The sequence below is a fragment of the Oryctolagus cuniculus genome, chromosome 2 (genome assembly GCF_051225735.1).
Source record: "Oryctolagus cuniculus isolate XC-2025 breed Fujian yellow rabbit chromosome 2, ASM5122573v1, whole genome shotgun sequence".
NCBI lineage: Eukaryota > Metazoa > Chordata > Mammalia > Lagomorpha > Leporidae > Oryctolagus > Oryctolagus cuniculus.
Genome location: NC_142868.1, coordinates 50,056,799 through 50,082,533, shown reverse-complemented (window position 1 = coordinate 50,082,533; position 25,735 = coordinate 50,056,799). Strand labels below are relative to the sequence as shown.

The following is a 25,735-nucleotide window of genomic DNA, read 5'->3' as shown; positions in this document are numbered from 1 at the left end:
AGTCTGACCTTCTGCATCTCAAGTAAATGTAAAGAAATTTAATTTCAAAACAAAGCAAACTCCTTTTTTATTACTGGAATGTCCTGTGCAATGTTTGATATATATTTGTACAAAACTAAGCAAAATAAACCCAACTTCATTTATCTGAAATTCAAATTAAACTGGACATTTTGTATTTTATCTGGCAACCCTAAGATTTTTCAAAGACAAGTTGATTCTTGGAAGTCTGTGTGTGTGTGCATGGGTGTGTGTGTGTATAGGGGTGTTGGTGCCAGGAGAAAGAAAAGGGGGAAAAAGAAGAGCAGGGAAGAAGAGGAGCAATGAGGTAAAGTGTCACGTTGTCCACTAGAATCTTAGAGGTTATGCTCTTTGACTATACCAGGAAGAAAACTTTAAATATAAGTTTCTAGCATAAAGACCTCTGAAATTATAAACTGAAATATAAATTGCCTTAAGTAACCTGATTAGAAAGGCAAGTTCATATCATATATATGATCTTGCATGCGGAATTAAAAGGTTGCTCTCTTAGAAGTATTGAGTAGAATAGTAGTTTCCAAGTGGGGATAGTTGTGGAGATGTTGATTAAAGGAAATACAATTTCTCTTTAAGAAAGACAATTTAAAAACTGAATTACTTGAACGTCCTAGCTATGAAGTATATTGTATATGTGTAATTAATTGTCATATCTTTTCCTGCTTATACTTTCAGAGTCTGATTCAAATTGTGGAGGAATTTTTTTAATAGAGAAAATAGACATACTCCTAAATTTATTGAAGGGAATCATTCCGTGCTAGAAACTTTTCATAATTCCTGAAAATACACCTGCAATGAGATTGAAGAAAGCAGTAAAAATTCCTGATTCACAATACACTTAGTGAAAAGGAATCTGGGATACAAGTGAACAACATCCTAGAGGATCCCTCAGTGATATTCTGTGTCCAGCAAAGCTGGGCTGAGAAACACTTTAGGGAGCAAAGCTCAAAACACTAGTATGTCAGGAAGTGAGTTGGTGCCTTGGAATCTGGCCCCAGCAATCCTGCTTAGACTTCCTGCAGACGGATATGCTAAATTAAAAGTGGAAATATAATTGACTTGGCTGGTTAAAGATTTTAATGCTTCCTTGGTTGATTTCAATGTTCTTTAGCACTGAGGTGAAGTCCTGAGCATCTCCCTTATGATCTGGTAATAAGTGACTGCAATAAATGTTAACTGTTCTTTTCTTTTGCCTCCCTCCATTATCCATCTCCTCTGTAACTATAAACTTCCTAGTACAGGAACAGTCTCTTGTTCACAATTGTATTCCCAGTGACAATTGTATAGCACAGTGCCTTACTTTAGGAAATATTCAAAATTATTAAATTAATGTTGACTATATGATATTGGAAAGAGGAAGACCTTTTAAATCATAGGTTTAAAGGAAGTCATTCAAAAGAACAGAGAAATAGAATTGCCTAAATAAAATGACTAATGCTACACTTCATAAAGGGAGACAAATTTATTTTCAGTTGCTCTGTAAAGTTTGAAAAGTTTTGTACCATATCTAAGTATTAAAATATCACTATTTTTAATATAAAGTCATTCCTATCAATTGAAATGTCAAGAATTGAAAATGTGGCTAAGGCATAAGAAGGCAATTTATCATGAAAAAGAAATACAAATGTCCCACAAATTTTAAATCATTCCAACTTACTACTTTGAAAAAATATGAATATGGGCAGAGTGCCAATTAGCACACCCATGTTCCACAACAGAGTGCCTGAGTTCCATTATGAAACCCAGCTCCTGAATCCTCCTTCCTGCCAGTGCAGACCCAGGGAAGACAGAGGTGATGTTTCAAGTAGTTGGATTCCAGCCACCCATTAAGGTCCTGGCTCCCGACTTTGACCCTCCTGCTATTGTGAGCATTTGGGCAGTGAAGCAGTGGTTGGGAACTCTCTCTCTATATATTTTTTCTCTCTCCTCCTGCCTCCATCCCCTCTCAAATAAACTTAAAAAAATTCTAAGTCTTAAAAAAAGGAAGAAATATTAATGAAAATAGATAATCTCCTAAACTTGTTAATTGACAGATTTGTTACAGATGTCAATGCCCTGGGTGGTGAGGATGTGACAAAATACCTAGCATTATACACCATTGTTAAAAAAAAAAAAAAAAAAAAAAAAACATGGATTAGTATAATCTTTACAGAAAGAATTTGGAAAAATGCATATACAACCAAAAAGAATTTGGAAAAATGCATATACAACCAAAAAAAAAGTTGCACTCCTTGCCCTATTGATTACACCCTGGAATATTTATTTAAAAGAAGATTTCTCTCAGTATTTTTCAATGATAGTTGATAATTGGGAAACATCTTAAAATGTAAAAATTAGGATTAGCCAAATAAATTATAGGCTGCTAACTTAATGCAGGTCTTGCATCCATGATGAGGTAGACTATTTAATGCCTAGAGACATGATAGGCATATCGTTAATTGGGAAAAAGGAAGGTGCTAAATATTTTATAACATCAAAGTGGCAATATTAGCACCAGTAACTCTGCAATTTGGGATTAGAAATATATTTTCCCCTGGTTATTTATGCCTATATACTTTTTAATGTGTCCATATTTTGTTTTTGTATTGAGAAATTACTAAATGTTACTAAAATATAAATACGAAAATATAGTAACAAAACTCACTTTATAATCTTGAACATGGAACCATGAAATTCATTTAAAATGGTGTGAGTTTGCATCATTATAATAATCCTTTTTTAACACACTAGAATATCTTCATAGGTTTTTGGCTTATTTAATCCATTTTTTTGCTTTTTAAAGACTAGATTCAAAATTTCCCTGTATTTAACAGTTTATTAATTTAAAAATATTAAATTTGTTTGAAAGGTAAAGAGACAGAGTTCCCCTCTACTGGCTCACTTTCTAAGTGCTCTCTTTCTAAGGACTTAACTTGGACAGGGGTAGAACTAGGAACAGGGTCCCAAATACTTGGGCCATCACCACTGCTTCCCAGGGTCAGCAGTAGCAGGAAATGAGTCAGGAGCCAAAGCCAGGAATCAAACCCAGGTGCTTTGATATGAGATGTGGGAGTCTTAATAAACACCCATTCGAAGAGATTTTTTTTTGATCTTTAATAGGGTCAGCTCAGTGCAGAAAAAAAGCATAAGTCTTTAAGTTAGACAGACTTGGGCACCAAGTTAGATTTATATTTCTCTGTGACTTAGTATGACTCTCAGTTTTCTTACTGATAAAATGAGAATGATTAAAAATAGAAGAATAGCGAATATTTGTCAACCACATGCTACTAACCAGGCACTGTTCTCCATGGCTCAAATATATTAATCCACATATATTTAATCGGCAACAACAACTCTTCAAGGTAAGTACTGTTATATATGCTAACTTCATAGATGGGCAAATCTAGAGGTTTAAACACTTGACAAAGTTTAAATAGCTGTTCAGTATTGCTTAAAACCTGAGCTTTTAACCACTGTGTTTAGTTGGCCTCTTATGGGAATCTGGAATGCTTACATGAGAAATGAAATATGTGATGCTGACTCCTGTGTCCAGCATATTGGGGGAGTTTCACAAACCATAGCTGTTAGTTGTCATTGTAGCACAGAGCAGCAAAACAGCATTGGAAAACCTGCTTATAAGCTGCTCACATAATGCTTGCAGCTTCTCTGGCTACATCTTCATAGTTATATGGAATTTTTAGCATCAGCAAATCATGCTGATGTTCCCAAACATATAAATAATCATTAACCAATAACAGAATAGTTGAAAGTTTACTTTTAATTCCAGTCAGCTCCTTTGACTTCAAATTATCACAGCCTGCATTTCTGGGAATTGTCAATACGATTGTTTCCAAATAGTACTATTCCTGCTGGTTGTATATTTTATTAATCATTTGCAGCAATGAATTTCTTATCTTTCTTTTCAAATATGCTCCTACTTAACCAGGAACCAAAGTTTCAGATAAGTCATGTTACAGCCGGAATGAAGGTGGGTCAAAGTATGGATACTGTCGCAGAGTGGACAACACACACATTCCCTGTAAAGCAAAGTAAGCAGCCTTGTTGTATGACACTTATTTTTTGTTCCACAGACACATTTCCAGTCCCATATTCTGATTTATGCCTGTTAAAGAGAAAGGGAACTTGGACAAAAGTCTCCTGAAAACATTATTGAGTGTGAGCTGTGTGTCATGCTTCAGGCTAAGTGTTGAGTCGACAGAAGTTACTGAGTCTAAAAACACAATTGGCAAAATCAGGGATCTGGGAAAAATTTATTTGAGCAACAACACATTTTTGTTAACACATGGGATTCTATTGCTGAAGTAATGATCTCTTTCTTCAAGTCCCTCATTGCGGGGGCTTCAGATACTACCAAATACAGACACTGTTAAGTAGAATTAATATTTGGGATGGAATATACAACAAAGTGTTGGCCTGATTGGAAATTTGTCCATGGATTTTATAATATACTATAGTCATTTTTCCAAAAGGTTTTATTTATGAATTTAGAAGTAGAAATATTTATCTACCCAGAGAAATAATCAGTACAATGTTTACATGGTTTTATTTCAACTTGCCACAGACTTTCATAAAAGATATAGAAAGAGAAAAGATGGATCTAAAATGCAGTTATATCCTGTGATCTCTCATTTGTAGAAAATCAGATTCAAAAAGAGATTATTATATTAAAGAAAATACATGAGGGCTGGGAGAAACAAGATGTAGATAATGAGTGAGAAAAGAAAAGTAGCATCGTTGCTTCACTTTACTGCAGTACATGCAAACACCATTGTCCTGTGTAACTGTATAAGCATTGAATAATTTCTATAATTGGAGGCCCATGAATCTAGCTTTCCCCACAGACTGCCCCCTAGTCATTTTTTGATAGTCATTGGATATTGTGGAGAATTAGTTCCAAATCCCTTGTGCAATAGGGCCATCGTTATATTGCTCTACCTTAATGATTTGAGAAAAACATCATCATAAGTTTGGAGAAATGTATGCCTATCTGACTTCTTGATCATAGTCTCTGCAGCTGCCATAGATATCAGAAAAGTCAGATTCTGTCACTTTTTTTATTAACAGGCAAAGTTAGACAGAGAGACAGAGACAGAGAGAAAGGTCTTCCTTCCGTTGGTTCACCCCACAAATGGCCGCTACATCCGGTGCTGTGCTGATCCGAAGCCAGGAGCCAGGTGCTTCCTCCTGGTCTCCCGTGCGAATGGTTTTCATACCTCTCCTCTGAATCCTGCATAAAGCAGTTGACGCTGATTCTATAGGCTAACCTCATTTTCCTTGGTGGAAAATGAATGGCTATGCTGAGGGTTGAGTCATTTAATTTGGAGATACACGGAAAGAGTGACCCATCTGATTTTTTTTTATTCTTTAAAGATTACTTTATTTATTTGAAAGAGTTTCACAGAGAGAGAGAGAGAAGAAGAGGCAGAGGCAGAGGCAGAGATATATAGAGAGAAACACATCTTCCATCTGCTGGTTCACTCCCCAGATGACCATAACAGGCCGGAGCTGTGCTGATCCAAAGCCAGGAGCCAGGGGCTTCTTCTGGGTCTCTCATGTGGGTGCTGGGACCCAAGGACTTGGGCTATCTTCCACTGCTTTCCCAGGCGATAGCAGAGAGCTGGATCGGAAACGGAGCAGCCAGGACTCGAATCGACCCCCATATGTGATGCTGGCACTGCAAGCGGCAGCTTTACCCACTATGCCATAGTGCTGGCCCCGACCCATTTGATGTCTTGCAGTGTTCACAGAGGCTCAGCCCTATACTGACAAAATTACAGTTGAGAGTCAGGTTTTATCTCTTGAATTATTCTGCAGCAAGCATCAAAACAAATATGTAACTTTACTGAAATGAGATAGAAACTGGTTTCTTAGCTGCCTCCATGAATTTAAGAATCTATCTTCTTTATATCTTTTAGCTCTTTCTTTTTTTTTATTTTTAACTTTTATTTAATGAATATAATTTCCAAAGTACAGCTTATGGATTACAATGGCTTCCCCCCCCCATAACGTCCCTCCCACCCACAACCCTCCCCTTTCCCACTCCCTCTCCCCTTCCATTCACATCAAGATTCATTTTCGATTCTCTTTATATACAGAAGATCAGTTTAGTGTACATTAAGTAAAGATTCCAACAGTTTTCTGCCACACAGAAACATAAAGTGAAAAATACTGTTTGAGTACTAGTTATAGCATTAAATCTCAATGTACAGCACACTAAGGACAGAGATCCTAAATGAGGAGTAAGTGCACATTGACTCCTGTTGTTGACTTAACAAATTGACACTCTTGTTTATGGCATCAGTAATCACCCTAGGCTCTTGTCATGAGCTGCCAAGGCTATGGAAGCCCCCTGAGTTCACCGACTCTGATCACATTTAGACAAGGCCATGGTCAAAGTGGAATTCTCTCCTCCCTTCAGAGAAAGGTACCTCCTTCTTTGATGACCCGTTCTTTCCACAGGGATCTCACTCGCAGAGATCTTTCATTTAGTTTTTTTTTTTTTTTTTTCCAGAGGGGACCTCTATTCCCAACATTTTTCTCAGTCTATAATGGCTTCTCCTTTTCCAGTTATCACTTTACAATCATCAAAAAGTAGAAAACAATGAGGAACAGGGCATACTTCCTGTTGAAGGTCACCGTCTAGAATTTTCACTTAAGATTCTGTTCCCTTCTTATTAGACAGACTTTATGCACTTGGCAAAAATTAGATATGTAAGAATCCTGGAGATGTTTATTTGTATGACACTGTACTTTGCTAACACTCAGGGGTCCTATTAATGAGCAATAAGGAAAAATAGATATAAAATACAACCGGAAGGAAGTCTCTGCTATAGGGATAACTGTTATTAATTAAATATTGGTCATCATGTAGCTGATTGTATAAACTGTAACTTGAATACTGCAGTAAATTCTGGTGTTTTTCTTAGCGATGCCATGTGCGGAAAATTGTTCTGTGAAGGTGGGTCTGATAATTTGCCCTGGAAAGGAAGTATAGTAACCTTCCTGACATGTAAAACATTTGACCCTGAAGACACAAGTCAAGAAATAGGGATGGTGGCCAATGGAACTAAGTGTGGAAATCACAAGGTAAGTGGGACATCTGGATTTTATTCAAAATGTTTTTTCTCTTTTGCTTTGTTGTTTTGCTTCTCATGTATTCACTAGTTGCTTTGTTTTTCAATTGTTGAGTTCACCATGTTTTGATACCACAATTAGGGACTTGAATTGGGATACTCTGAGAAATTTAAGAAATAACAGTGATAGAGAACATAGCATTCAGCAAGAATACTCATGATTGTTGATATTCGCGAACATTAAGATGGAATTTGGAAATAACTGACTCTCATAAATGTTAGTACAAAAGATGTTGATAGCATATAGCAGAGTATATTTTGCTTCGCTAAACTAAGTCTGAAAAACCAATGAAGTACCAGGGTGTAGGATACTGGGCTGTGGTTAACAGATTATACAATTATAAACAATGTAAGAAAGCAAAAGTACTGCTTAGCCAGGGGTAAGCCATGAGCTTTGATGATCAGGAGGTTCATCACTCATAGAAGACAAGAGTTACCCTAATAATTTCATTACGATATTGATATGGTCTAAGAGCAATAATTTTTTTCTTTGTGGCAAATCCATCCCCAAAATATCTTATTTACTTACCCCTTTTTAGCTATTTAAATATAAATTCATTCACTAATGAATATCTAATTATGCTTCAATGTTGACATTACTGGTTAAATTAAGTATATATTATTATAGCTTCTAAACCCATGGAGTTAAAAATATAAATTTAGAAATGTTGATAAATACTGCTAATTTCAAATTAAAATGCTGAGCCTTGCTTCAAGTATGTTTAGCTTCCTTCCTTCCTACTCTGTTGCTTAAAATATACTTCAGCATCAAGGATAAGATAATTCATAAACAGAAGTCTTTCATTTGGTTTTCTGGGCTTCTACTTCCTTTAGGCTTTTTAGTCTGATGCTTTTAGAGACATTAAGCCATCATTGCATAAACTTCCCAGAGTCACAGTGCTTGGGTTTATAGAAGGAGAAGGAGGGACACTGGAGGAAGGCAAAATTTAGGAATTTTTGGCTGTTACTATTGCTCATCTCTTCATTATTTGTATGATCACCTCTTCTGAGACATAGTGTGGTTTGAACTTTTTAAAGCAAAAAAAAAAATATTTGGATAAGCATTATCAGTTTTTTGGGGGCTAGTTTAGCTAAAGGAATAAATACCATGAGCACAGTCAATTATCCACCTCCCTTTCCCTTCCCTGCCCACCTCCTGCCCATATATTTGTATAATAAAGGAAGTTATGCATCTTTAGGCTTCTTGTGTGATAATTACACCCTAGAGCCACTTTTAACATCTAATCCCCTCTTGATATTGTCTTAGTTTTGTCATCTTCATCACAGAAGATACAATTTTAAGGCCTTATTTCCTTGTTATATGCTTTGTTTCATAGTATTATTTCTGCAAGACCCTCAGTTTCCTTTTATTCTCAATGACAAATTAATCATTCTCACAAATACATAATTTCTTTTTGATTGTGCAATATTTCTTCTCCTAAGACTTCTGCCACATTTGTCTTATCAGTTCAACTGTCCAATAAGTTGGGATAATTTAGGTTATAAAACAAACAAAAACCAGAAAATCATTTGAAATGGACTTTAAAAATTAGGGCACTCATAAGTTCATATATCCATAAATCAGGAAAACAGAAAAACTGCTTGGTTAATTCAGTGGTACAATGTCATCATCAAGCACCCAGGTTCCTTCTGCCTTAGCTTCCTGCTGTCTCCAGGATGCTGATACCCCCATATAGGCCACCATACCAGTGGTCCATGATTGCTACCTACTTTCCAGGTAGGAATGGCAGAGACAGAAATCAGAGGTTTTCCTCACATAATTTGTTGTTTGAAAGGCAAAGTTACAGAGGCAAAGGTAGAGAGAGTGGTAGAGAAGGCTTCCATCTGCTGGTTCACTCCCCAAATGGCCGCAACTGGCAGAGCTGGGCCGATCAGGTGCCTGGGGTTACTTCCAAGTCTCCCATGTAGGTTCAGGGGCCCAAGCACTTGGGCCATCTTCTACTGCTTTCCCAGGCCATAGTAGAGAGCTGGATCGGAAGTGGAGCAGCCAGGACTGGATCCGGCACCCATATTGGATGCCAGCACTGCAGGTGACAGCCAGCCCCATAATTTTTTTTAAGATTAAAAAATAATATTCCTTGAAAGTGCCTTTCCAACCGTCATGAAATCACATTTTATTGCCCAGAATTTTATCAACTACTTATTCCTAAATCAGTATCTGACTAAGGAAAGGAATTACTAGGGTTAACCTTTGTTCTTTAAAATTCCCTCTTGAAACTGCATAGGCCCTGGTCACCCTGTGAAACACAAGAGTGTCCAACATGTTAATAAAGTCAGATAGCTATGGCAACAACACCCACTGCCATGCATGACAAGCAATTTGGAATTGGAATAAAAGCTTCAGTATAGTTGGATCTTTTAGTGGTGCAATTTTCACACTTAGTTGTAGACCTGGGACATTTTATTCATATGAAATCACATTAGGAAGCCTAAATGCCCAAAATAAATAAAAGCAGAGCTACTCAATGGAAAGTGAAGTATGGGAAAGGCAGCCAACTCCAAGTTGGTGCCTTCTTGTGTCTTGTGGAGCATGGTTGTAAAAGTAATGCTTTTGCAATTCATTTATGCATGCGTGAATTCATTTTCTGAATAATATTTAATAAGTACCTATTATGTGTTTAGTAATAGATTGTTAAACTTTGTAAATTTTAGTTATCCAAAATGGTTAGATACTCATTAAATGACAGGCATTCTTTTTCTGAAGATTTATTTAAATATTTGACACACTGAATGGCAGAGAGAATGACAGAAACAGAGAGAGATTTTCCATCTGCTGGTTCACTCCCCAAAAGTCTGAAACTCCTTTGAGGTCTTCCATGTGGATGGCAGGGGTCCAATTACTTGAGGCATCATCTGCTGCTTTCTCGGGTGCATTAGCAGGGATCTGGATCAAAGATAGAATGGCAGGGACTGGAACCAGCACTTTGATATGAGTTGCCAGCATCCATGTTGCAGCTAGACCCACTATACCACAAGGCTGGCCCCCATAGGAGTCCTTTATAATAATAATTAAAGAAAACATTTTCCTTATAAATAACACACAGGAAAATTCGCAATGCTATTTAGAACTACATAGATGATAATTATTTTAATATTGCACATATGATATCATATATGTTCTTTATGTTACGGTTGTTGGAAAGAGCTACCTGGTATGAGTGTTATGTGCAATGCATAGGTCACTGGTAAATGTCAGTAATAATTGTTGGAGTAAAACTAGGGGTTAAGAAAAGAATGAAGTACAAAAAGGAAATCTTTAAAGATGTATTTCTAAATATTTTATCATAAAAATTATGTAGAACCTATCTTCCTAAAAAAAAAAAAAAGCACTGAGACTTCCCTACCAAAAAGATGAGTTTGATAACAATAGTGCTGACTAAAAATATAGGGCTAAATTCCAGACTGTGAATCACTTGTAAGCCTGAAGCATTGGACATTAATGTCAATTCGTGTTTCTCATGTGTCTGTCAGGTTTGCATTAATGCAGAATGTGTGGATGTTGAGAGAGCCTACAAATCAACCAATTGCTCTTCTAAGTGCAAAGGACATGCTGTGAGTTTTGAAAATATGTTTCTGCAAGCTTGCAAAATCTTATATAATTTTAGGTCAATTTTGATGAAGCTAAAATAATATTTTAGTATTATTAGAATTATTGTTTGTCCAAATTATTAAGCTTGTCCATATTTTCAGGAACATGTTTTAACAAGAAATTTCTACCAAGACTTGTTAGTGAAATTCTTATTATGTAGACTCCTGGATATCTGGTGTTGTTCCTGCTTCTGAATGGAGTTTAGTGTGGATGAATAGAGACTTGACCTTTGAGGCAAATCTAAGGGAAACTAACAGGACTGTTGTTGCCGAAGGTGTGTGACCATGAGCTCCAATGTCAATGTAAGGAAGGATGGGTGCCTCCCGACTGTGATGACTCCTCCATGGTCTCCAGTAGGTAACATTATGTTTCTAGCATGAGAAAACTGCTCTCTTCTTCCAAGCTTTTATATATATGACCCCATGTCCTCTTTTCTTTCCCGTTGGAATTTCTGTTCTATAGATCTTAAATCCACATTAGCCCCCTAAATATCTTTAACAATTTTAAACCATATTTCCCACATTCTTGTCTTTACTCTACACACAAAAAGAGTTTCTCAGATTTTTATTTTGTAATGTAACTGTAATTTTCCAATTGTTTTGCTTTTTGATTGTTCCGTTTATTTCAGTCCTAAATCAATGGATAAACAGATTATCTTCATGAAGTATTACTTATTTTTATAGGTTTAATTCTGCTCTCTAAATTGCTCTTTAGGTTGATTCTTTGTTCTTTCACCATGTTGCTTATATTTCAGTGTGCTGTTCTCCTCAATATGTGACCATTAGTTGAATGAGGGATGAGGTTAACTTGGATTGACTTACATTGTTGCTTGTGCTTTTGTATGCTTGTTGTACCCATTGACAGTGTTCCCATTGGGACATCTGACTTTGAGCTCTCTTAGTAAGTAGGCAGGTCTCCCTATAGGCAAAGAGTAAGGATTCCAAGTGGGCTCCTCAACTCCAACCATCATAGTGAGGAGCGCTTTACCCTAAAAAGGCTCTTCATTGCATTGCCTTCCTGAGAGCCGTTTATTCTCAGAACAACTCTGTGCACAGAAATGTGTGTATTTTCTGCAGCTGTGTTCTACAGTGTTCTTCATATATTCTGTGTGTCAAGTTTATCGATTATAATGTACAAATTATACATGTATTTTATTTGTTCTATCAATTGCTGTGCAGAAGTGTTAAAATTCTCCCATTTGTATAATTGTGAATTTGGCTATTACTTCTTCTGGTTCTAATAGTACTTATATAATTTGAGAGCATGTTGCCATCTACATTAGGATTGTTATGTTCCCCATAGTGAATTAACACTTTATCATTATGAAATGATTATGTACATCTCCAGTGGTACTTTTTGCCTTTTAAACTCTATAGCTCCTAGAGTCTAACATAGATGTTCCATATTTCTTTCTTTCTTTGTATTAGTATAATATTGTTCCATACTTTTACTTTCATCCTTTCTCTGAATATTCTTTAAATTTTTCTGATATTTTTAAAGAAAGTTTATAAACAAGAGAATCCATTAATATTATTTATATATGTATTAATCTCATATATTTTCTTAATTATTATTAAGCTAGGTTTCTTAGTCCATTTTAATTTAACATACAATGAATTTAATTTAATGTACCTGAATTTAAATCTGCAATTATATTATTCAATTCCCATTTGTCTTGTTTATTTTATGTTCCTTTACCTCTTCCTTTCTTATAGGAACATGCAATATTTTAATCCTTTCACTTTAATACAATGTTTTACCTGTTTCACATTAAATATCTCTACTAACATAATATTCAAAATCAAAATACATTTCAATCTTACTGGCTATGAGATTTTCTCAGGGGATGCATGTTCTTTAGGGAAACGCTAAGTGAAATTTGTATTCAATGAAAACTAGTGTGGTGTGTGGGTGTGAACTCCTCATCTCTTCAGTAAGCCCTCTTCTCTTTGGTGCAGACTTCTCCATCATCATTGGGGTGCTGTTCCCCTTGGCAGTCATATTTGTGGTGGTTGCCATAGTAGTCCGACACCAAAGTGCCAGAAGAAAGAAGAAAGTTCAGAGGTAAAGGTTCAGTCTTATCTTGCTCTAGGAACTCTTTGATTCCCATTTTACTTTAAATTCAAGGGTATGGCCTCAAATTTAATTTAATTTTACTTAAATATTTAGAAATGCATACAAATATATTCTTCTCAGACCAGAGGATGAGTATCTCTTTTATTGGGAATCCTCATGGTAAGATATGTATTTTGTTTGTTATGAACCACCATACTTGTAGCTAATAATAAGTGTGATATTACCTCATTATTAAAAAACTGTATTATCACAATACAATCCTTAACATTTATTGAGCACTAACTATATGACAAGCGTTGTTCTGAACTCTTTTATATACCATTTTATTTTCAAATAACATCATAAGGTAGTTTATATATACTTATATAAAAATATATTTATACTTAACATACTTAACAAGTAAACGTGTGATTGTATATTAATCCTTAAAACAGTCCTTCAAGTTTAAGGGATATCACACTTTGATGAATGTGAAAACAAGTTTAGAGAGGTTCACAAAAATGTTTACAGTCTTATGAAGTAATTTATAGAGCCTTTATCTATACCTTGATCTGTTTATCTTAAAATCATTGTCTTGATCCAACAATATCATTTTAGTATCACTAAAGACTGACTTATTTATCTATATGGAGTTTTTAATAAATATTGAATAAACAAAAGAAGTCATTAATGAACCAGCCTCACTTAGATAAAAGTTGGCTTCAACACTATTATTAGTAGGAATGAAGGCTCTGTTCAGAATTAAAAAGAAAACTACGGGTAGTGATTACGAATTACAGGACAATGAAGGCACCTAATAGGGAACTAAAAGCTTTCTTAGGCAGAAGAAAACCCAGTCAGCAACCAAAGATTTAACAGTGAGAAAGGAAGTTGGTCATCTTCTATTGAGTTTCCTGTAATGCTAAAGGAACTAAGTAAATTTATATGACATATTTTCACTGACAGGCCACTATCTACCATTGGCAAAAAGCCACACAAACAGAAGAAGAAACCCCAAATGGCAAAGGCTATTCAACCTCAAGAGGTGAGCTACAGATTGGCCTGTGTCTGCCACAGTACCAGTGTGAAATTTCAACCCTCATAGACTGCAGTGTTTTACATGTCCATTCTGTTTGTTTTCTATATACAAGGATGATTGGGTCTGTAATAGCACATTCAAAAAATTCTCCTTGTTAAATGCAAAAGAGAATTCTAAAACAAACAAACAAGCAAACAGTAACAGCAAAAAATGTAGAGACTACTTTTCTGGGATTCATGAAATGCCAAAGAATAAAGAAAACAGATGCCAGCATTGTTGCATGGTGGATAAACCTGCTACCTGCAATTCTTACATCCCCTGTGTGTCAGTTTGTGTCCCAGCTGCTCCACTTCCAATCTAGCTCCCTGCTAATGGCCTGAGAAAGCAGCTGAAGATGGTGCAAGTTCTGGGCACCTGCCACACATGTAGGAGACTTGGAAGAAGCTCTTGGCTCCTGTTTCAAGCCATTGTGGCCATTTGGACAGTGAATCAATGGATGGAAGATTGATCTCTCTCTCTCTGTTCCTCTCTCTCTCTCTCTCTTCCCCCCTGACACCTCTGTGTGTGTGTGTGTCCATTTCTCTATGTAAGTCTTTCAAATAAAAAATAAATAAATCTTAAAAAAAGAATAAAGAAAACAAGGTCCCATTTGTCGCTCCCCCTCTTCGTGGAGGAACGACACAGGACCCTGCGCTGTTCTTTTGTCTGCTCGGCCCTTCCCGGGTTTGCTGCTGGTTCTTCCCGGGTTGGCTACCGACCCTTCCACCTCCGTGGAAGGGCGGTTCCCCCTGCCACTTTCCCCACTTCCGCGGGGGAGCAGCACACCGCCGGCCGGCTCTCTCGGGGGCTGCTCAGGTGTTCCCCTTAGATGTTACTGGTGCATGTTGTCTCTCTCCTCCTTTATAGTCCTCTTCCACCAATCCCAACTCTGCTACCCACACGCCGAGTACGCTGCTCTCCTCCAATCAGGAGCAGGTCCTACTGTTTATTGTTTGAACTGGAGGCAGCTGTGTAGAAGCTGTTTCCTCCTCTCCCAGCGCCATATTGTGGGAGAGCAGATGCATAGAATAAGTCTTAATTCCAGTAACAGTCTAGTCCGAGTTGCTCCCCACACCCATTCAGATGTTGGTCTTCAATTTCTATCTGTACCTGTCTTTCTGTTTCTCATGCTCTGTTTCATTCAGTGAACTTCTCAATAGATACATGCTATCTAAATTTGTACTGTAATGTATGTAATGTGTATAACCCTTTATACTCTATCATTACCTGCAAGTTTTAAAGATTTTAATTGAAGGTTGTTAATGAAAATGATGCTGGTAATAGTATTTCTGATGAAGACTTTTCCTTTCTGCTTCAGGGAAGTATTTCTATGGAATGCACCAGTAATGTCTTGTCTGGTCTCTTGGTATCAGCTTAATGCCAAGCCCCCAAGCCTTGAAAAAACTGCTTACTTGGAAGCTGTATTTAGGAAAATAATGATTTCATTGTAAACTATTATTTCTTCTTTTTAGATGAGTCAGATGAAGCTCCATGTGTCTGAGCTGCCTCTAGAAAGCAATGAGCCTCCAGCTTCTTTTGTGAGTTGGCAACTTTTCCCATCACCCAAGTTCATATTTAAGGAAATCTAGTAAGACATATAACTCACATTGTCCAATTTTTTCTTCAGAAACATGTAGAATATAAAATATTAAGTCTTTTAGAACATTTTAAAAATATTTTGTATTTATATAAGTTGAACAAATTTCATATTTCATACATACAGATTTAGGAACATTGTGATACTACCTATCCTACACTCCCTCCTGCCTATGCTCTTACCCATACTCCTCCCTCCTTTCTTATTCTTTCTTTTAATTTTTATGATATACTTTCAGCTTATTGATAATCATAAGCTTAACCCTTCACTAAGTAAAGAATTCAACAAATAATGAGAACAAAATACAAAAAAAAAAAAAAATACTATTCCTGAACAGAGAAGGGCTGAAAACAATAATCAAATTGCAAAATGTTCATTTCACTCATATACATTACATTTTTTGTACTCTATTAGTTACCACAGATCAGGGAAAACGTATGACACTTGCCTTTTGGGGACTGGCTTATTTCACTAAGTAAAATGGTTTCCAGTTGCATCCATTTTGTTGGCAAAGACAGGATTTCATTCCTTTTTGAAAATATAAACTGTGGGGGCTGGCGCTGTGGCGCAGTGAGTTAACATCCTGGCCTGAAGTGCTGGCATCCATTATGGGTGCCAGTTCGAGACTCGGCTGGTTTCACTTCCGATCTAGCTTTCCACTGTGGCCTGGTAAAGCCGTAGAAGATGGCACAAGTCTTTGGGCCCCTGCATCCATGTGGGAGACCTGGAGGAAGCTCCTGGTTCCTGGCTTTGGATCGGCACAGCTCCGGCCGTTGTGGGCAATTGAGGAGTGAACCATTGGATGGAAGACCTCTCTCTCTCTCTCTCTCTCTCTGCCTCTACTCTCTCTGTGTAACTCTGACTTTCAAATAAACAAATAATCTCATATATATATGTGTATATATATATATAGATATATATATAAAACTGTGAGAATACATGCTTCTCTATTTACTATTAAATTTAGCCCATAACCTTCAACCTTATGGCTAGGAAATGGATATCTTTTTAGAAAAAAAGATAGAGTGCCACTGTTTTTACAGTTCAAGCTGAATAACAAAAATTCCATGGGAGGCTTAAGCAATAAACATTTATTTCTCATCATTCTGGATGCTGGCAATTCCAAGTTAAAGACACTGGCAGATCTAATGTCCAGTGAGGTCTGCTGTGAGAAAGAGAAAAAGAGAGAAAGAGAGAAAGAGAGGAAAGAGAGAGAGAATGCTCTCTGTGTATCTTCTTATAAGGACATTAATCCTGTCATGAGAGCTCTACCCTCAAGATCTAACTACCTTTGCAAGATGCCACCTTCAAATACCATCACGCTGGAGATTAGGCTTTCAGCTTATGAACTTTTAGAGATGCACAAACATTCAGTCCACAGTAATCATCATCCTCACATATTTATTGACACTGGACTTGTATATGAAGTTTTTTGTGCACCTAAATGAAATAAATCATGCTTATGAATGTAGAATATCCTCCTGGGCAGGATCATATCTTCATTTCTGAAAATGACTTAAGCCTTTTCACTAATCACACCTGTTTACAAGATGTCATCTTTGATTTTAATTTTTTTTTGTCTTCTTACTAGCTGATTACCAAGCCAGATTTTCCACCACCACCAATTCCTACATCTATATCATCTTCTTTCCTTGTAAATATCAGCCGGCCACTGGTGAGTTTTTCAGTATCTCTGCCCAGTAAGAACACTGTTTCTAAATCTATGTTTGTTTTGTTTTTTTTTAATCAGGACTGGTGTTCCTGAGGCTAATGTGATATCTGAAAGCACATTTGTTTTAGAGGATCTGAGAAAGCAAAGCCTACCAAATATCTTTAAATCGCCGTGTGCATTGCTTTTGTATTATGAAAAATAGTTCTACTTCCATGTAATTGTTGAGAAAATATAAATAGTTCTATTTGAAGTTAATGTCACCTCCAAAGGATCATTTTAGATGTTTATTTTGGAGGATATACAATTTTATTATAACTTACTTCCTTATTTGCTATAAATAAAATAACAACTATGTTATAGTTTTCTGTAGGGGGTAGAGAATGAAATGGAAACCACATCTAGGAAAACCTGGAATAAAAACATGGTACTCATGAAGAAAGAAGTGGAATTCACTTACTAAAAAATAGTTTTTGAGCATGGCTCTTCATACTTGGTACTCTTTTGTGTGTAAATAAGAAAGAACTAATAATTTTACATTTTTAGTGAGGGAACAAGTTATATACACAGGAGCATTTAATTATTCAAATATCGTTAGTGCCAATCTGAGTGATACCAATGAGATAAACATGATAAGGAGGGAATGAATGTCTTCAGAGTTTTAATAAAACAAGATGCATTGATTGAATAGAGGGAATTTGAACTACATCTTGAAAGTTGGGTAGGATTCAAATGAGTAAAGAGGTGTGGAGTACCTTCATTAAGGAAAGAAGCATAACTAAGGTGGAAAAACATAGCATTTCTAATGCCCCAATAGTATTTTTGTATCTAACATAGCATAAAGATATAAAAGCACTTTCTTTTACTTTTTTAAAGGATAAAACAAAGCCTGCACATAAGGTAAGATCCATACTCCAATTATTATAATCTTCTAGCATGCTTACAAGAGAAATGCCAACCATGTCTTCTTAAAGTATGCACCTGTGGAAGAATAACACTTGTAGTATGGTGGGATGAGTATTAACATGAATGTCTTGCCCTGAGCTTGGCCACTAGCCAAGAAGAGAGAGCTGGAAGCTATGTCTCAAAAATAATCCCTAAGTATTGTGGGAAATGAAGATGTATTTCATAAAATATTCACCAATATCTCATTACTATTATACTGGTCTCCTATTTTATCCATATTATGCTAATCACTCAGATGTATATTTAGACTCCAGTATGGTATTTTTCTCACTTTTAGTCCCTACATTCCCAAGTTTCTACTCTTTTACTCGATATATTAAGTAACCTATAAAATTTGAAAAGTAACTTTAGAGAATTTAATTTTTTAAAAAAATTATTTATTTGAAAGGCAGAGCTACAGAGAGGGAACGATTGAAGGAGAAAGAGATTTTCCATATGCTGGTTCATTTCTCAAATGGCTCCAATGGCCAGGCCAAAGCTGGGAGCCAAGAACTCTATCCAGGCCTCCCACAAGGGTGACAGGAGCCGTGGTTATTGGTTCCATCTTCTGCTGAGTTCCCAAATGCACTAGTAGGTCCCTGATTGGAAGCCAGTTAGCTGAGCGTTGACCCAGCATGAATCCCAGTATTGTAAGTGGAGGGAACAATGCACAGCAGCACAACACAGGCCCCCTGAGTGGTTTTTTTGTTTTTGTTTTTTTTGTTTGTTTGTTTGTTTTTGGTTTTTTTTGACAGGCAGAGTGGACAGTGAGAGAGAGACAGAGAGAAAGGTCTTCCTTTGCCGTTGGTTCACCCCCCAACGGCCGCCGCTGCTGGCGCGCTGCAGCCAGCGCACCATGCTGATCTGAAGGCAGGAGCCAGGTGCTTCTCCTGGTCTCCCATGGGGTGCAGGGCCCAAGCACTTGGGCCATCCTCCACTGCACTCCCTGGCCACAGCAGAGAGCTGGCCTGGAAGAGGGGCAACCAGGACAGAATCCGGCACCCCGACGGGGACTAGAACCCGGTGTGCCGGTGCCGCAAGACAGAGGATTAGCCTAGTGAGCCGCGGTGCTGGCCTGCTCCCTGAGTTTAATTCCTTAATATTTCAAAATTACCTACAAAGGAATATCTAAATTGTCAGGAAACCTTAATCATCTGAGACTCTTGTCTTTTTTAGGATTTAAATCCAAAAGTCTGAAGCAACAGGTGAATGGGTAAATGTTCAATTCGGATGACTGGACAATCTGGATGAAAGAAATATATGTGCTTCTCATGACTGTTTGCTTTTGACATGCAAGGAGGTTAACATTTTTTTATTCTTGTATTTGGAAGAAATTAAACACATGTTTTACAGTGATATGCTCTTAAGAATCTATATGAATTTTAAAAATCTATTCTCCAAAATCATGAGAATAAAATGATTAAATCTCTAATAGGTAATTTCCCTAGATACTCTCCCCCCTTTTATGTGATGTTGACTAATGTTTGTTCAATATTTTGAACACATTGATGTGCTCATTTGATAAGAATAAAATTGTCATCAAAACAAAGAAAAATTATACATTTATTATTAAATGAGTAGTAAGATAGTGATTGTTTTGACTACTAACCTGTCATGTTAGAAATTTCAGTTAAGAACAAAATTATGTAAGCGTTCTATTTTATATCTTTTTCCTATAATGTCTTTTGAAATTTTTCTTAACTATGGCATTTGTGTTTTTATCCTGTTGAGTAGTAGTTATTAATTAAAATGCTTTTATCATACATATTTGTATAATTCAATTACTGTCAGGGTTAAAGAGAACTTAATTTTCAAATAGAGGAAATTTTAGTTAAATAAATTAGTAAAAAAAATTAATAATTGCAAACTGATGACCTGTATACCATGTTTGCATTGAATATATACTTATTTGACCTGAATGATGTTAGCCATGTAGTATTTTAAATGTTTTGAATGTATTTCCAATATTTAAAAATTGTGAGATCTTTCATAAACATCCAAATTCCAAGCTTTTAAAAATAATCACATGGTTTGTCAACACTGAATACAGATTGCCCACAGTAACCATCAGTATACTCGATGGATGGAGGATATGCTACTATTGTCTGACTACCAAATACATCCCTACCTTTCCTTGCTTTCAGATCCCAAATTTTGTTCCACTGTCCTTTAGATCTCAACTTCATATCTTATGTTAATCTCTTATAGTCAAAGTCAATCATAATCATGTTTCTTACCAGTGTTTGAATTGGAGGTGAGTATATAACCCCCATCCCCTTTTACCCTTGTGAGATGAAAGGAGCTATGTTGGGAACTTCTGGGAAGTGTTTTGTTGTTTCTTTTTCTGGATGTTGGCATGTGGCTATCCTACCTAGTACTGCTAGAATCATGATGAAGGCAAGGATTATATGCTGAATAAGAGAGAACAAAAAAGGGGCAGAACTGTGGTGCAGAAGGTTAAAGCCCTGGCCTGCAGTGCCGACATCCCATGTGGATGCCAGTTTGAGTTCTGGCTGCTCCACTTCAGATCCAGCTCCCTGTTGATGAGTCTGGGAAAGCAGCAGATGATGGACCAAGTCCTTGGACTACTGCACCCATGTGGGAGACCCGTAGGAAGCTCCTAGCTCTTGGCTTTGGATGGGCTCAGCTCTGGCCATTGCGGCCATTTGGGGAGTGAACCAGTGGATGGAAGATCTTCTCTCTCTTTCTCTCTCTCTCTCTCTCTCTCTCTTTCTCTCTCCACCTAGCTCTATAACTTTTTCAAATAATTAATAAAATAAATCTCTAAAAAAGAGGGAGAGCAAAAAGACAAAATGAATGAAACCTTGGTATTGTGAATGATGTTATTGAACTAGTATGTCAACTCCTAGAGTCACCAAACACTTATTTGGGATTTCTGTTATAAATCAATGAACTTACCTTATTGTTTAAGCCAGTTGAGTTCAGTTTTCAACTACAACCAAAGTGATAACTAATAAAGTACTCATAACTAATAAATGGTACATGCTTTCCACTTTATGATCGTTGCTATTTTTTTCTTATACTTGCCTTGCTTCCCACCTTGACATCATTTCCCTGAATGTATAAATCTTTGTTTTCAAGAGGAGCTTTACCCACAAGAAGTCCTTCTACCTTTGTAGTATAGGGATCTAGATTAACTCACCCTGGACTCAAAAGTAAAATTCAGTTCCCAGCAAATCCAGAGTCCACTTATCAATTAACTCTCCTCATTGGAACCTTTTTCCCTATGGAAAAAAAAAAAAACAAAACAACTTTTAAAAGGTAGTTTAATTAACAGGAGTTTAAGAACACCCTGTCTTGACCCAGAAATCCTGTGTCCTTTAAGGCCATAATCTACTCCCGACCAGCATACCAATCTGCTATTTTTGCTTGTTTTCCTTTCTTTTAATTTGTATCCCTACTCATGAATTTGATGTATGCTTTTTTAACACTGATGAAATAAGAAATGATTTAGGAAACATATATGAGACCCTCTGGGTGACTTGAAGTAAATCACTTAACCTCCTTGAGTCATCTATAAAATGATAAGTATAATCTCTGAATAGACTATTTGACTGCTTATATCTATTGCAGTGAAAGCCAAATAAATGTTTTATGTAAAGCTCTTTATATGTGCAAGGCTTACAATAAGTTTGGTCTATTTTATTATTTTATTTTTATTTCTGGTAATGCAATATTTAAACATGTTCCCAAAATAGTAAAAAAATACTCTATTATGAAACATTGCAAAATGTCAAGTTGCATACTTTATGGGAACAAAATTCTTTGTAATCAGGATGTTGACCACAAATTCTTCATTTTATGGTCATGAATTAAGTCCTGTTTAGTCATTCCTGAAAATTGTATTTATAAGGCTCCATATATTTGCCATTTTTCATTTCCTCCAGATGTACTGAGTAAACAGTCTCTTCACTGTTATTTCCACAGTTTTAATTTGTATGCTAATATTCAGCTATCTAATACACAGCATCAGAGTCCCAGGCAGAGAATTCAGTTTTCAAATGTCTTTCATGGTATATATGTTCCACAAATGTATTTAAATATCTGTATCTTAAACACATTATGGTCCATCCTCTCAAATATAGAACATATTTGGAAACTTACATTGAACAATAAATATAACCTATGGTAAAATAGATGGTATGCTTTGTGATTTATTCTTTTGAAAATATTTTTAAATTCATTGTAAAAAAGGCAAAAACTTCAGTTCAAAGACTTTTAGCACTATCTTACTCAAAAGCACGAAGTTCACAACTTGTCAACAAATGTGTAGCAATACAATAGAGCTTTTTAGGCAGCAGTGTAATACAGTACACATTACAAGACCATATACATGGCTACAGTGTGCTATTTAGGGGCAGTTATTTTAAAAAATGTTAGTAAATACCTTAATGAATACATTTCCTATTTTACTTATCATTTATATAGGTAATATTTTTATTCAGTTGAACATTTAGTGAAAATAGACAGTTCTAAAAGTCTTGCATCAGTAGAGAATTCACAATCACACTCTTTTTTTTTTCTACAATCTATTCATGGGTTATGACCGTCGATATACCTTCAAAAAATTGTATTCCAAGCTATAGGCACCATGGGGGAAAGAGACTAAACAAATGTCATTTGAAACTGACGACATTGTTGAAAACACAAGCAAGAGGGTTGTATGATAATGGATTCAACCCAAATAATGAACTTCCCATTCTAAAATGGTTAGATAATAAATGTGTCATTGTTGGAATAGACTTCAATACTATGGAACAACTTGACAAAGTTCAACAGTGTTGGAGAAAAAAATAGAGTAGAAACAATGTGCCTTAGGTATTAGGTTTCTAAAGCAATTTCAGTCATGGTATGGATAACCATGATAATTGGATTATAAACATTCAACTTCTATTAGCAGGAAAAATGGTATTGGCTTTTGTTCACTAAAATAATTGACATATATATATAATAGATTCATGGGTTATTCAAAAATTTGTGAATAAAATAAGAATGAGCTCATAAATTTGTTAGATTTCAAGAGATATCTGCTTAACATATTTGAAATAATGCAATGATAAACCACTAGCAGGAAGAAAGTATAATGCTCTTGGACCTACTGCTGCCTAAGATGAGCACCAATTTGACATGACAAGCCATATTATTCTCAAATGGCAATAATATCAACAATATCAAAACAAGCTACATTCTGCAATAACAAAAACATATGTCAAAAGTGTAATGTAATAATTTCTTTAGAGGTTTTTTCCTCCTTTTCATCAAAAATAATTATTGAACAGACCATGAAAATCACTTCTTTGTATATTGTGTAATGTATGAAAGGATATCATATTTTCCTAATGTTCTGTTCATAGGAAAGCTATATATGTAAAAGAAACTACTTTGTTCCAGTGTTCTATTTACATAACAATGTATAGTTAAGTTCTGAATCATAATAAAGGATGTATAAGCTCTGTATTATGGTTTATACTATTTAATGAACTTATGTCAATATCTGTGAAATATTCAGGGAACTTGGGATTTAAGGATTAAGGGGCTGTGCTCCTGAAGAATACACAGGAGATATGTGTTCTGTACTTCAAGGGTTAACAAACTGCAACGCTCATCATTTCACCAAATCAGAAGATGTCATCTATGACATTCATATAGTTGCTCATGCTGAACCCTAGAACTCATTTCAGATTCCTCTGCCTCCCTCAATTGCTACATCTAATCAGTCAGCAAGTCTAACAATATTATGAGCTAAATGTTCCTCACACATGTATCATTTTCTTTAGGGTAATCAGTATTGTCCCCCTCCTGCAACTTGACTCCTGCATGTATCATAAGCTTTTTATCACAAACTTATTCCTTTTTATGCAATATTCAAGTCATGAGGAATATATTGTAGTGCAACAAAAAGTATGATTTTCTACATACCTATGGCTTTATTTGACTTTTTTATCTGACATTCCTCAACTACCAAATGATGTTTCCTCTTCTAAAATTATATCTTAACACAATGCACAAACCTCAATCAAAATATCTTTCATTTATAAGGCTGTATCTATGTGTATGACTTTATTATTAGAGTTTATGAAGGAATATCTTAATGGCAAGGGTAATATCAGAGTCATCATGAAATACCCAGGAAAAGAGTAGCAATTAGTGTGAACTAAAATTTAATATCTCACTCAATATTTAACTGATACAGTAATATTAACTATATATAAATAAAAATAATTTCCATTTAGCAGATTGAAAGTAGAACTGTCAATAGCAATAGTAGATGCCCAAGGATAGTAAAATATTATATTCAACCATTCATTCTTATCCTCAAATAGTACTTTCAGTTAAAGCATCATTAAACAATAGGATGAAAGAGATAAAATCTAAAAAATATTTTAATGAAATATGAAATATGTTTACTCCAGGAAAACTAAAAGGAAGGATTTACTGAGGAATATGTTTAACAAAGAAGAAAGTTAAACAAATTTTTAAAAAAGGACTGATGCTAAAAGGATCTATTAACAATGAAGTTTATAAACATGTGAGTATATTCAAACAGCATTATTTGTATAAAAGGCCTAAAATTATTAATGAACAATGGGCATGAAAATCAGGATAAAACTAAAATATTTTATAACAATGTTAAGTGGTAAGGGGTGGCTGGCACCACAGCTCACGAGGCTAATCCTCCACCTGCAGCACCGGCAACCCTGGTTCTAGTCCTGGTTGGGGTGCCAGATTCTGTCTCAGTTGCTCCTCTACCAGTCTAGCTCTCTGCTGTGGCCCGGGAAGGCAGTGGAGGATGGCCCAAGTCCTTGGGCCCTGCACCCGCACCGGAGACCAGGAGGAAGCACCTGGCTCCTGGCTTCGGATCAGCGCAGCACGCCGGCCATAGTGGCCATTTTGGGGGTGAACCAACGGAAGGAAGACCTTTCTCTCTGCCTCTCTCTCTCTCTCTCACTCTCTAACTCTGCCTGTCAAAATACAAAATAAATAAATAAATAAATAAATAAATGAAGTGGTAAGGGGTACAAGATATATAAAGTCAAACCACTGCAAGTTATTTTATTATTTGATTATAGAAATATTAATTATATATTTATTAAGTTTTACTAGTAACTTGTAAAGGATGTAAATAAAAGTTATTTTTCTGGACCTGCAAATGAAATACAAAAGTATAGAGAAAAAGGTGTTATTTCAAAGGAAAGTATAAAAACAAAAAGAACAGAACTAGAATATTAACTTTAAAATTTGCAATTAGATGCTAGAATATCCCCAAATGCTTTAGCAATATGTATGGTCAGGAATTAGATGGCATAGGTTGTTATTCTGAAAAAGTTCTATCATGGACATTCACTTTAGGCATTGATGCTCTGAGAAGCCAAATAATTATACAAAATTATATATAACATATACAAACAAATGAATATTCTAAAGTCCATAAAATGTTGCCTTAATGTGTTTAATATTTTGAAAATGTTTACATTATAGTGCTGTGCAAAAAATTATGATTCTAAGCCTTCTGTATAATATGATTAATTTTAAAATGTATTAACATTTATTAGTGCATAAAATAGATGAAAGCATTGGTAAAATATTAACAGAA

The 25,735-nt window shown here is 35.7% G+C and overlaps 1 protein-coding gene and 1 long non-coding RNA gene across 7 annotated transcripts in view; one reads left to right on the top strand and one right to left on the bottom strand.

The window, feature by feature from the left end:
- The window catches only part of ADAM28 (ADAM metallopeptidase domain 28), a 62,930-nt gene extending 43,045 nt beyond the window's left edge, over nt 1-19,885 (top strand). For 2 of the 3 annotated variants that reach the window (XM_017338045.4, XM_051832121.3), the window contains 10 exons: nt 3,959-4,061; nt 6,960-7,119; nt 10,659-10,739; nt 11,051-11,129; nt 12,735-12,840; nt 13,798-13,876; nt 15,382-15,447; nt 17,098-17,181; nt 18,052-18,075; nt 19,297-19,885. In XM_017338045.4, the coding sequence (XP_017193534.3) occupies nt 3,959-4,061; nt 6,960-7,119; nt 10,659-10,739; nt 11,051-11,129; nt 12,735-12,840; nt 13,798-13,876; nt 15,382-15,447; nt 17,098-17,181; nt 18,052-18,075; nt 19,297-19,317 (803 nt within the window). In that variant the 3' untranslated portion in view covers nt 19,318-19,885. Of the gene's footprint in view, nt 1-2; nt 150-3,958; nt 4,062-6,959; nt 7,120-10,658; nt 10,740-11,050; nt 11,130-12,734; nt 12,841-13,797; nt 13,877-15,381; nt 15,448-17,097; nt 17,182-18,051; nt 18,076-19,296 lie in introns of those variants that run through there. The other variant, XM_051832129.3, reaches the window with a different exon arrangement.
- The window catches only part of LOC108175710 (uncharacterized), a 43,593-nt gene that overhangs the window by 12,238 nt on the left and 5,620 nt on the right, over nt 1-25,735 (bottom strand). Inside the window, exons 2-3 of one of the 4 annotated variants that reach the window (XR_007913874.3) lie at nt 21,284-21,365; nt 4,068-5,795 (exon numbers count right to left, since the gene is read on the bottom strand). This is a non-coding gene — a long non-coding RNA (uncharacterized LOC108175710). Of the gene's footprint in view, nt 1-4,067; nt 5,796-7,132; nt 10,072-21,283; nt 21,366-25,735 lie in introns of those variants that run through there. The other 3 variants (XR_016228899.1, XR_007913875.3, XR_016228900.1) reach the window with 3 other exon arrangements.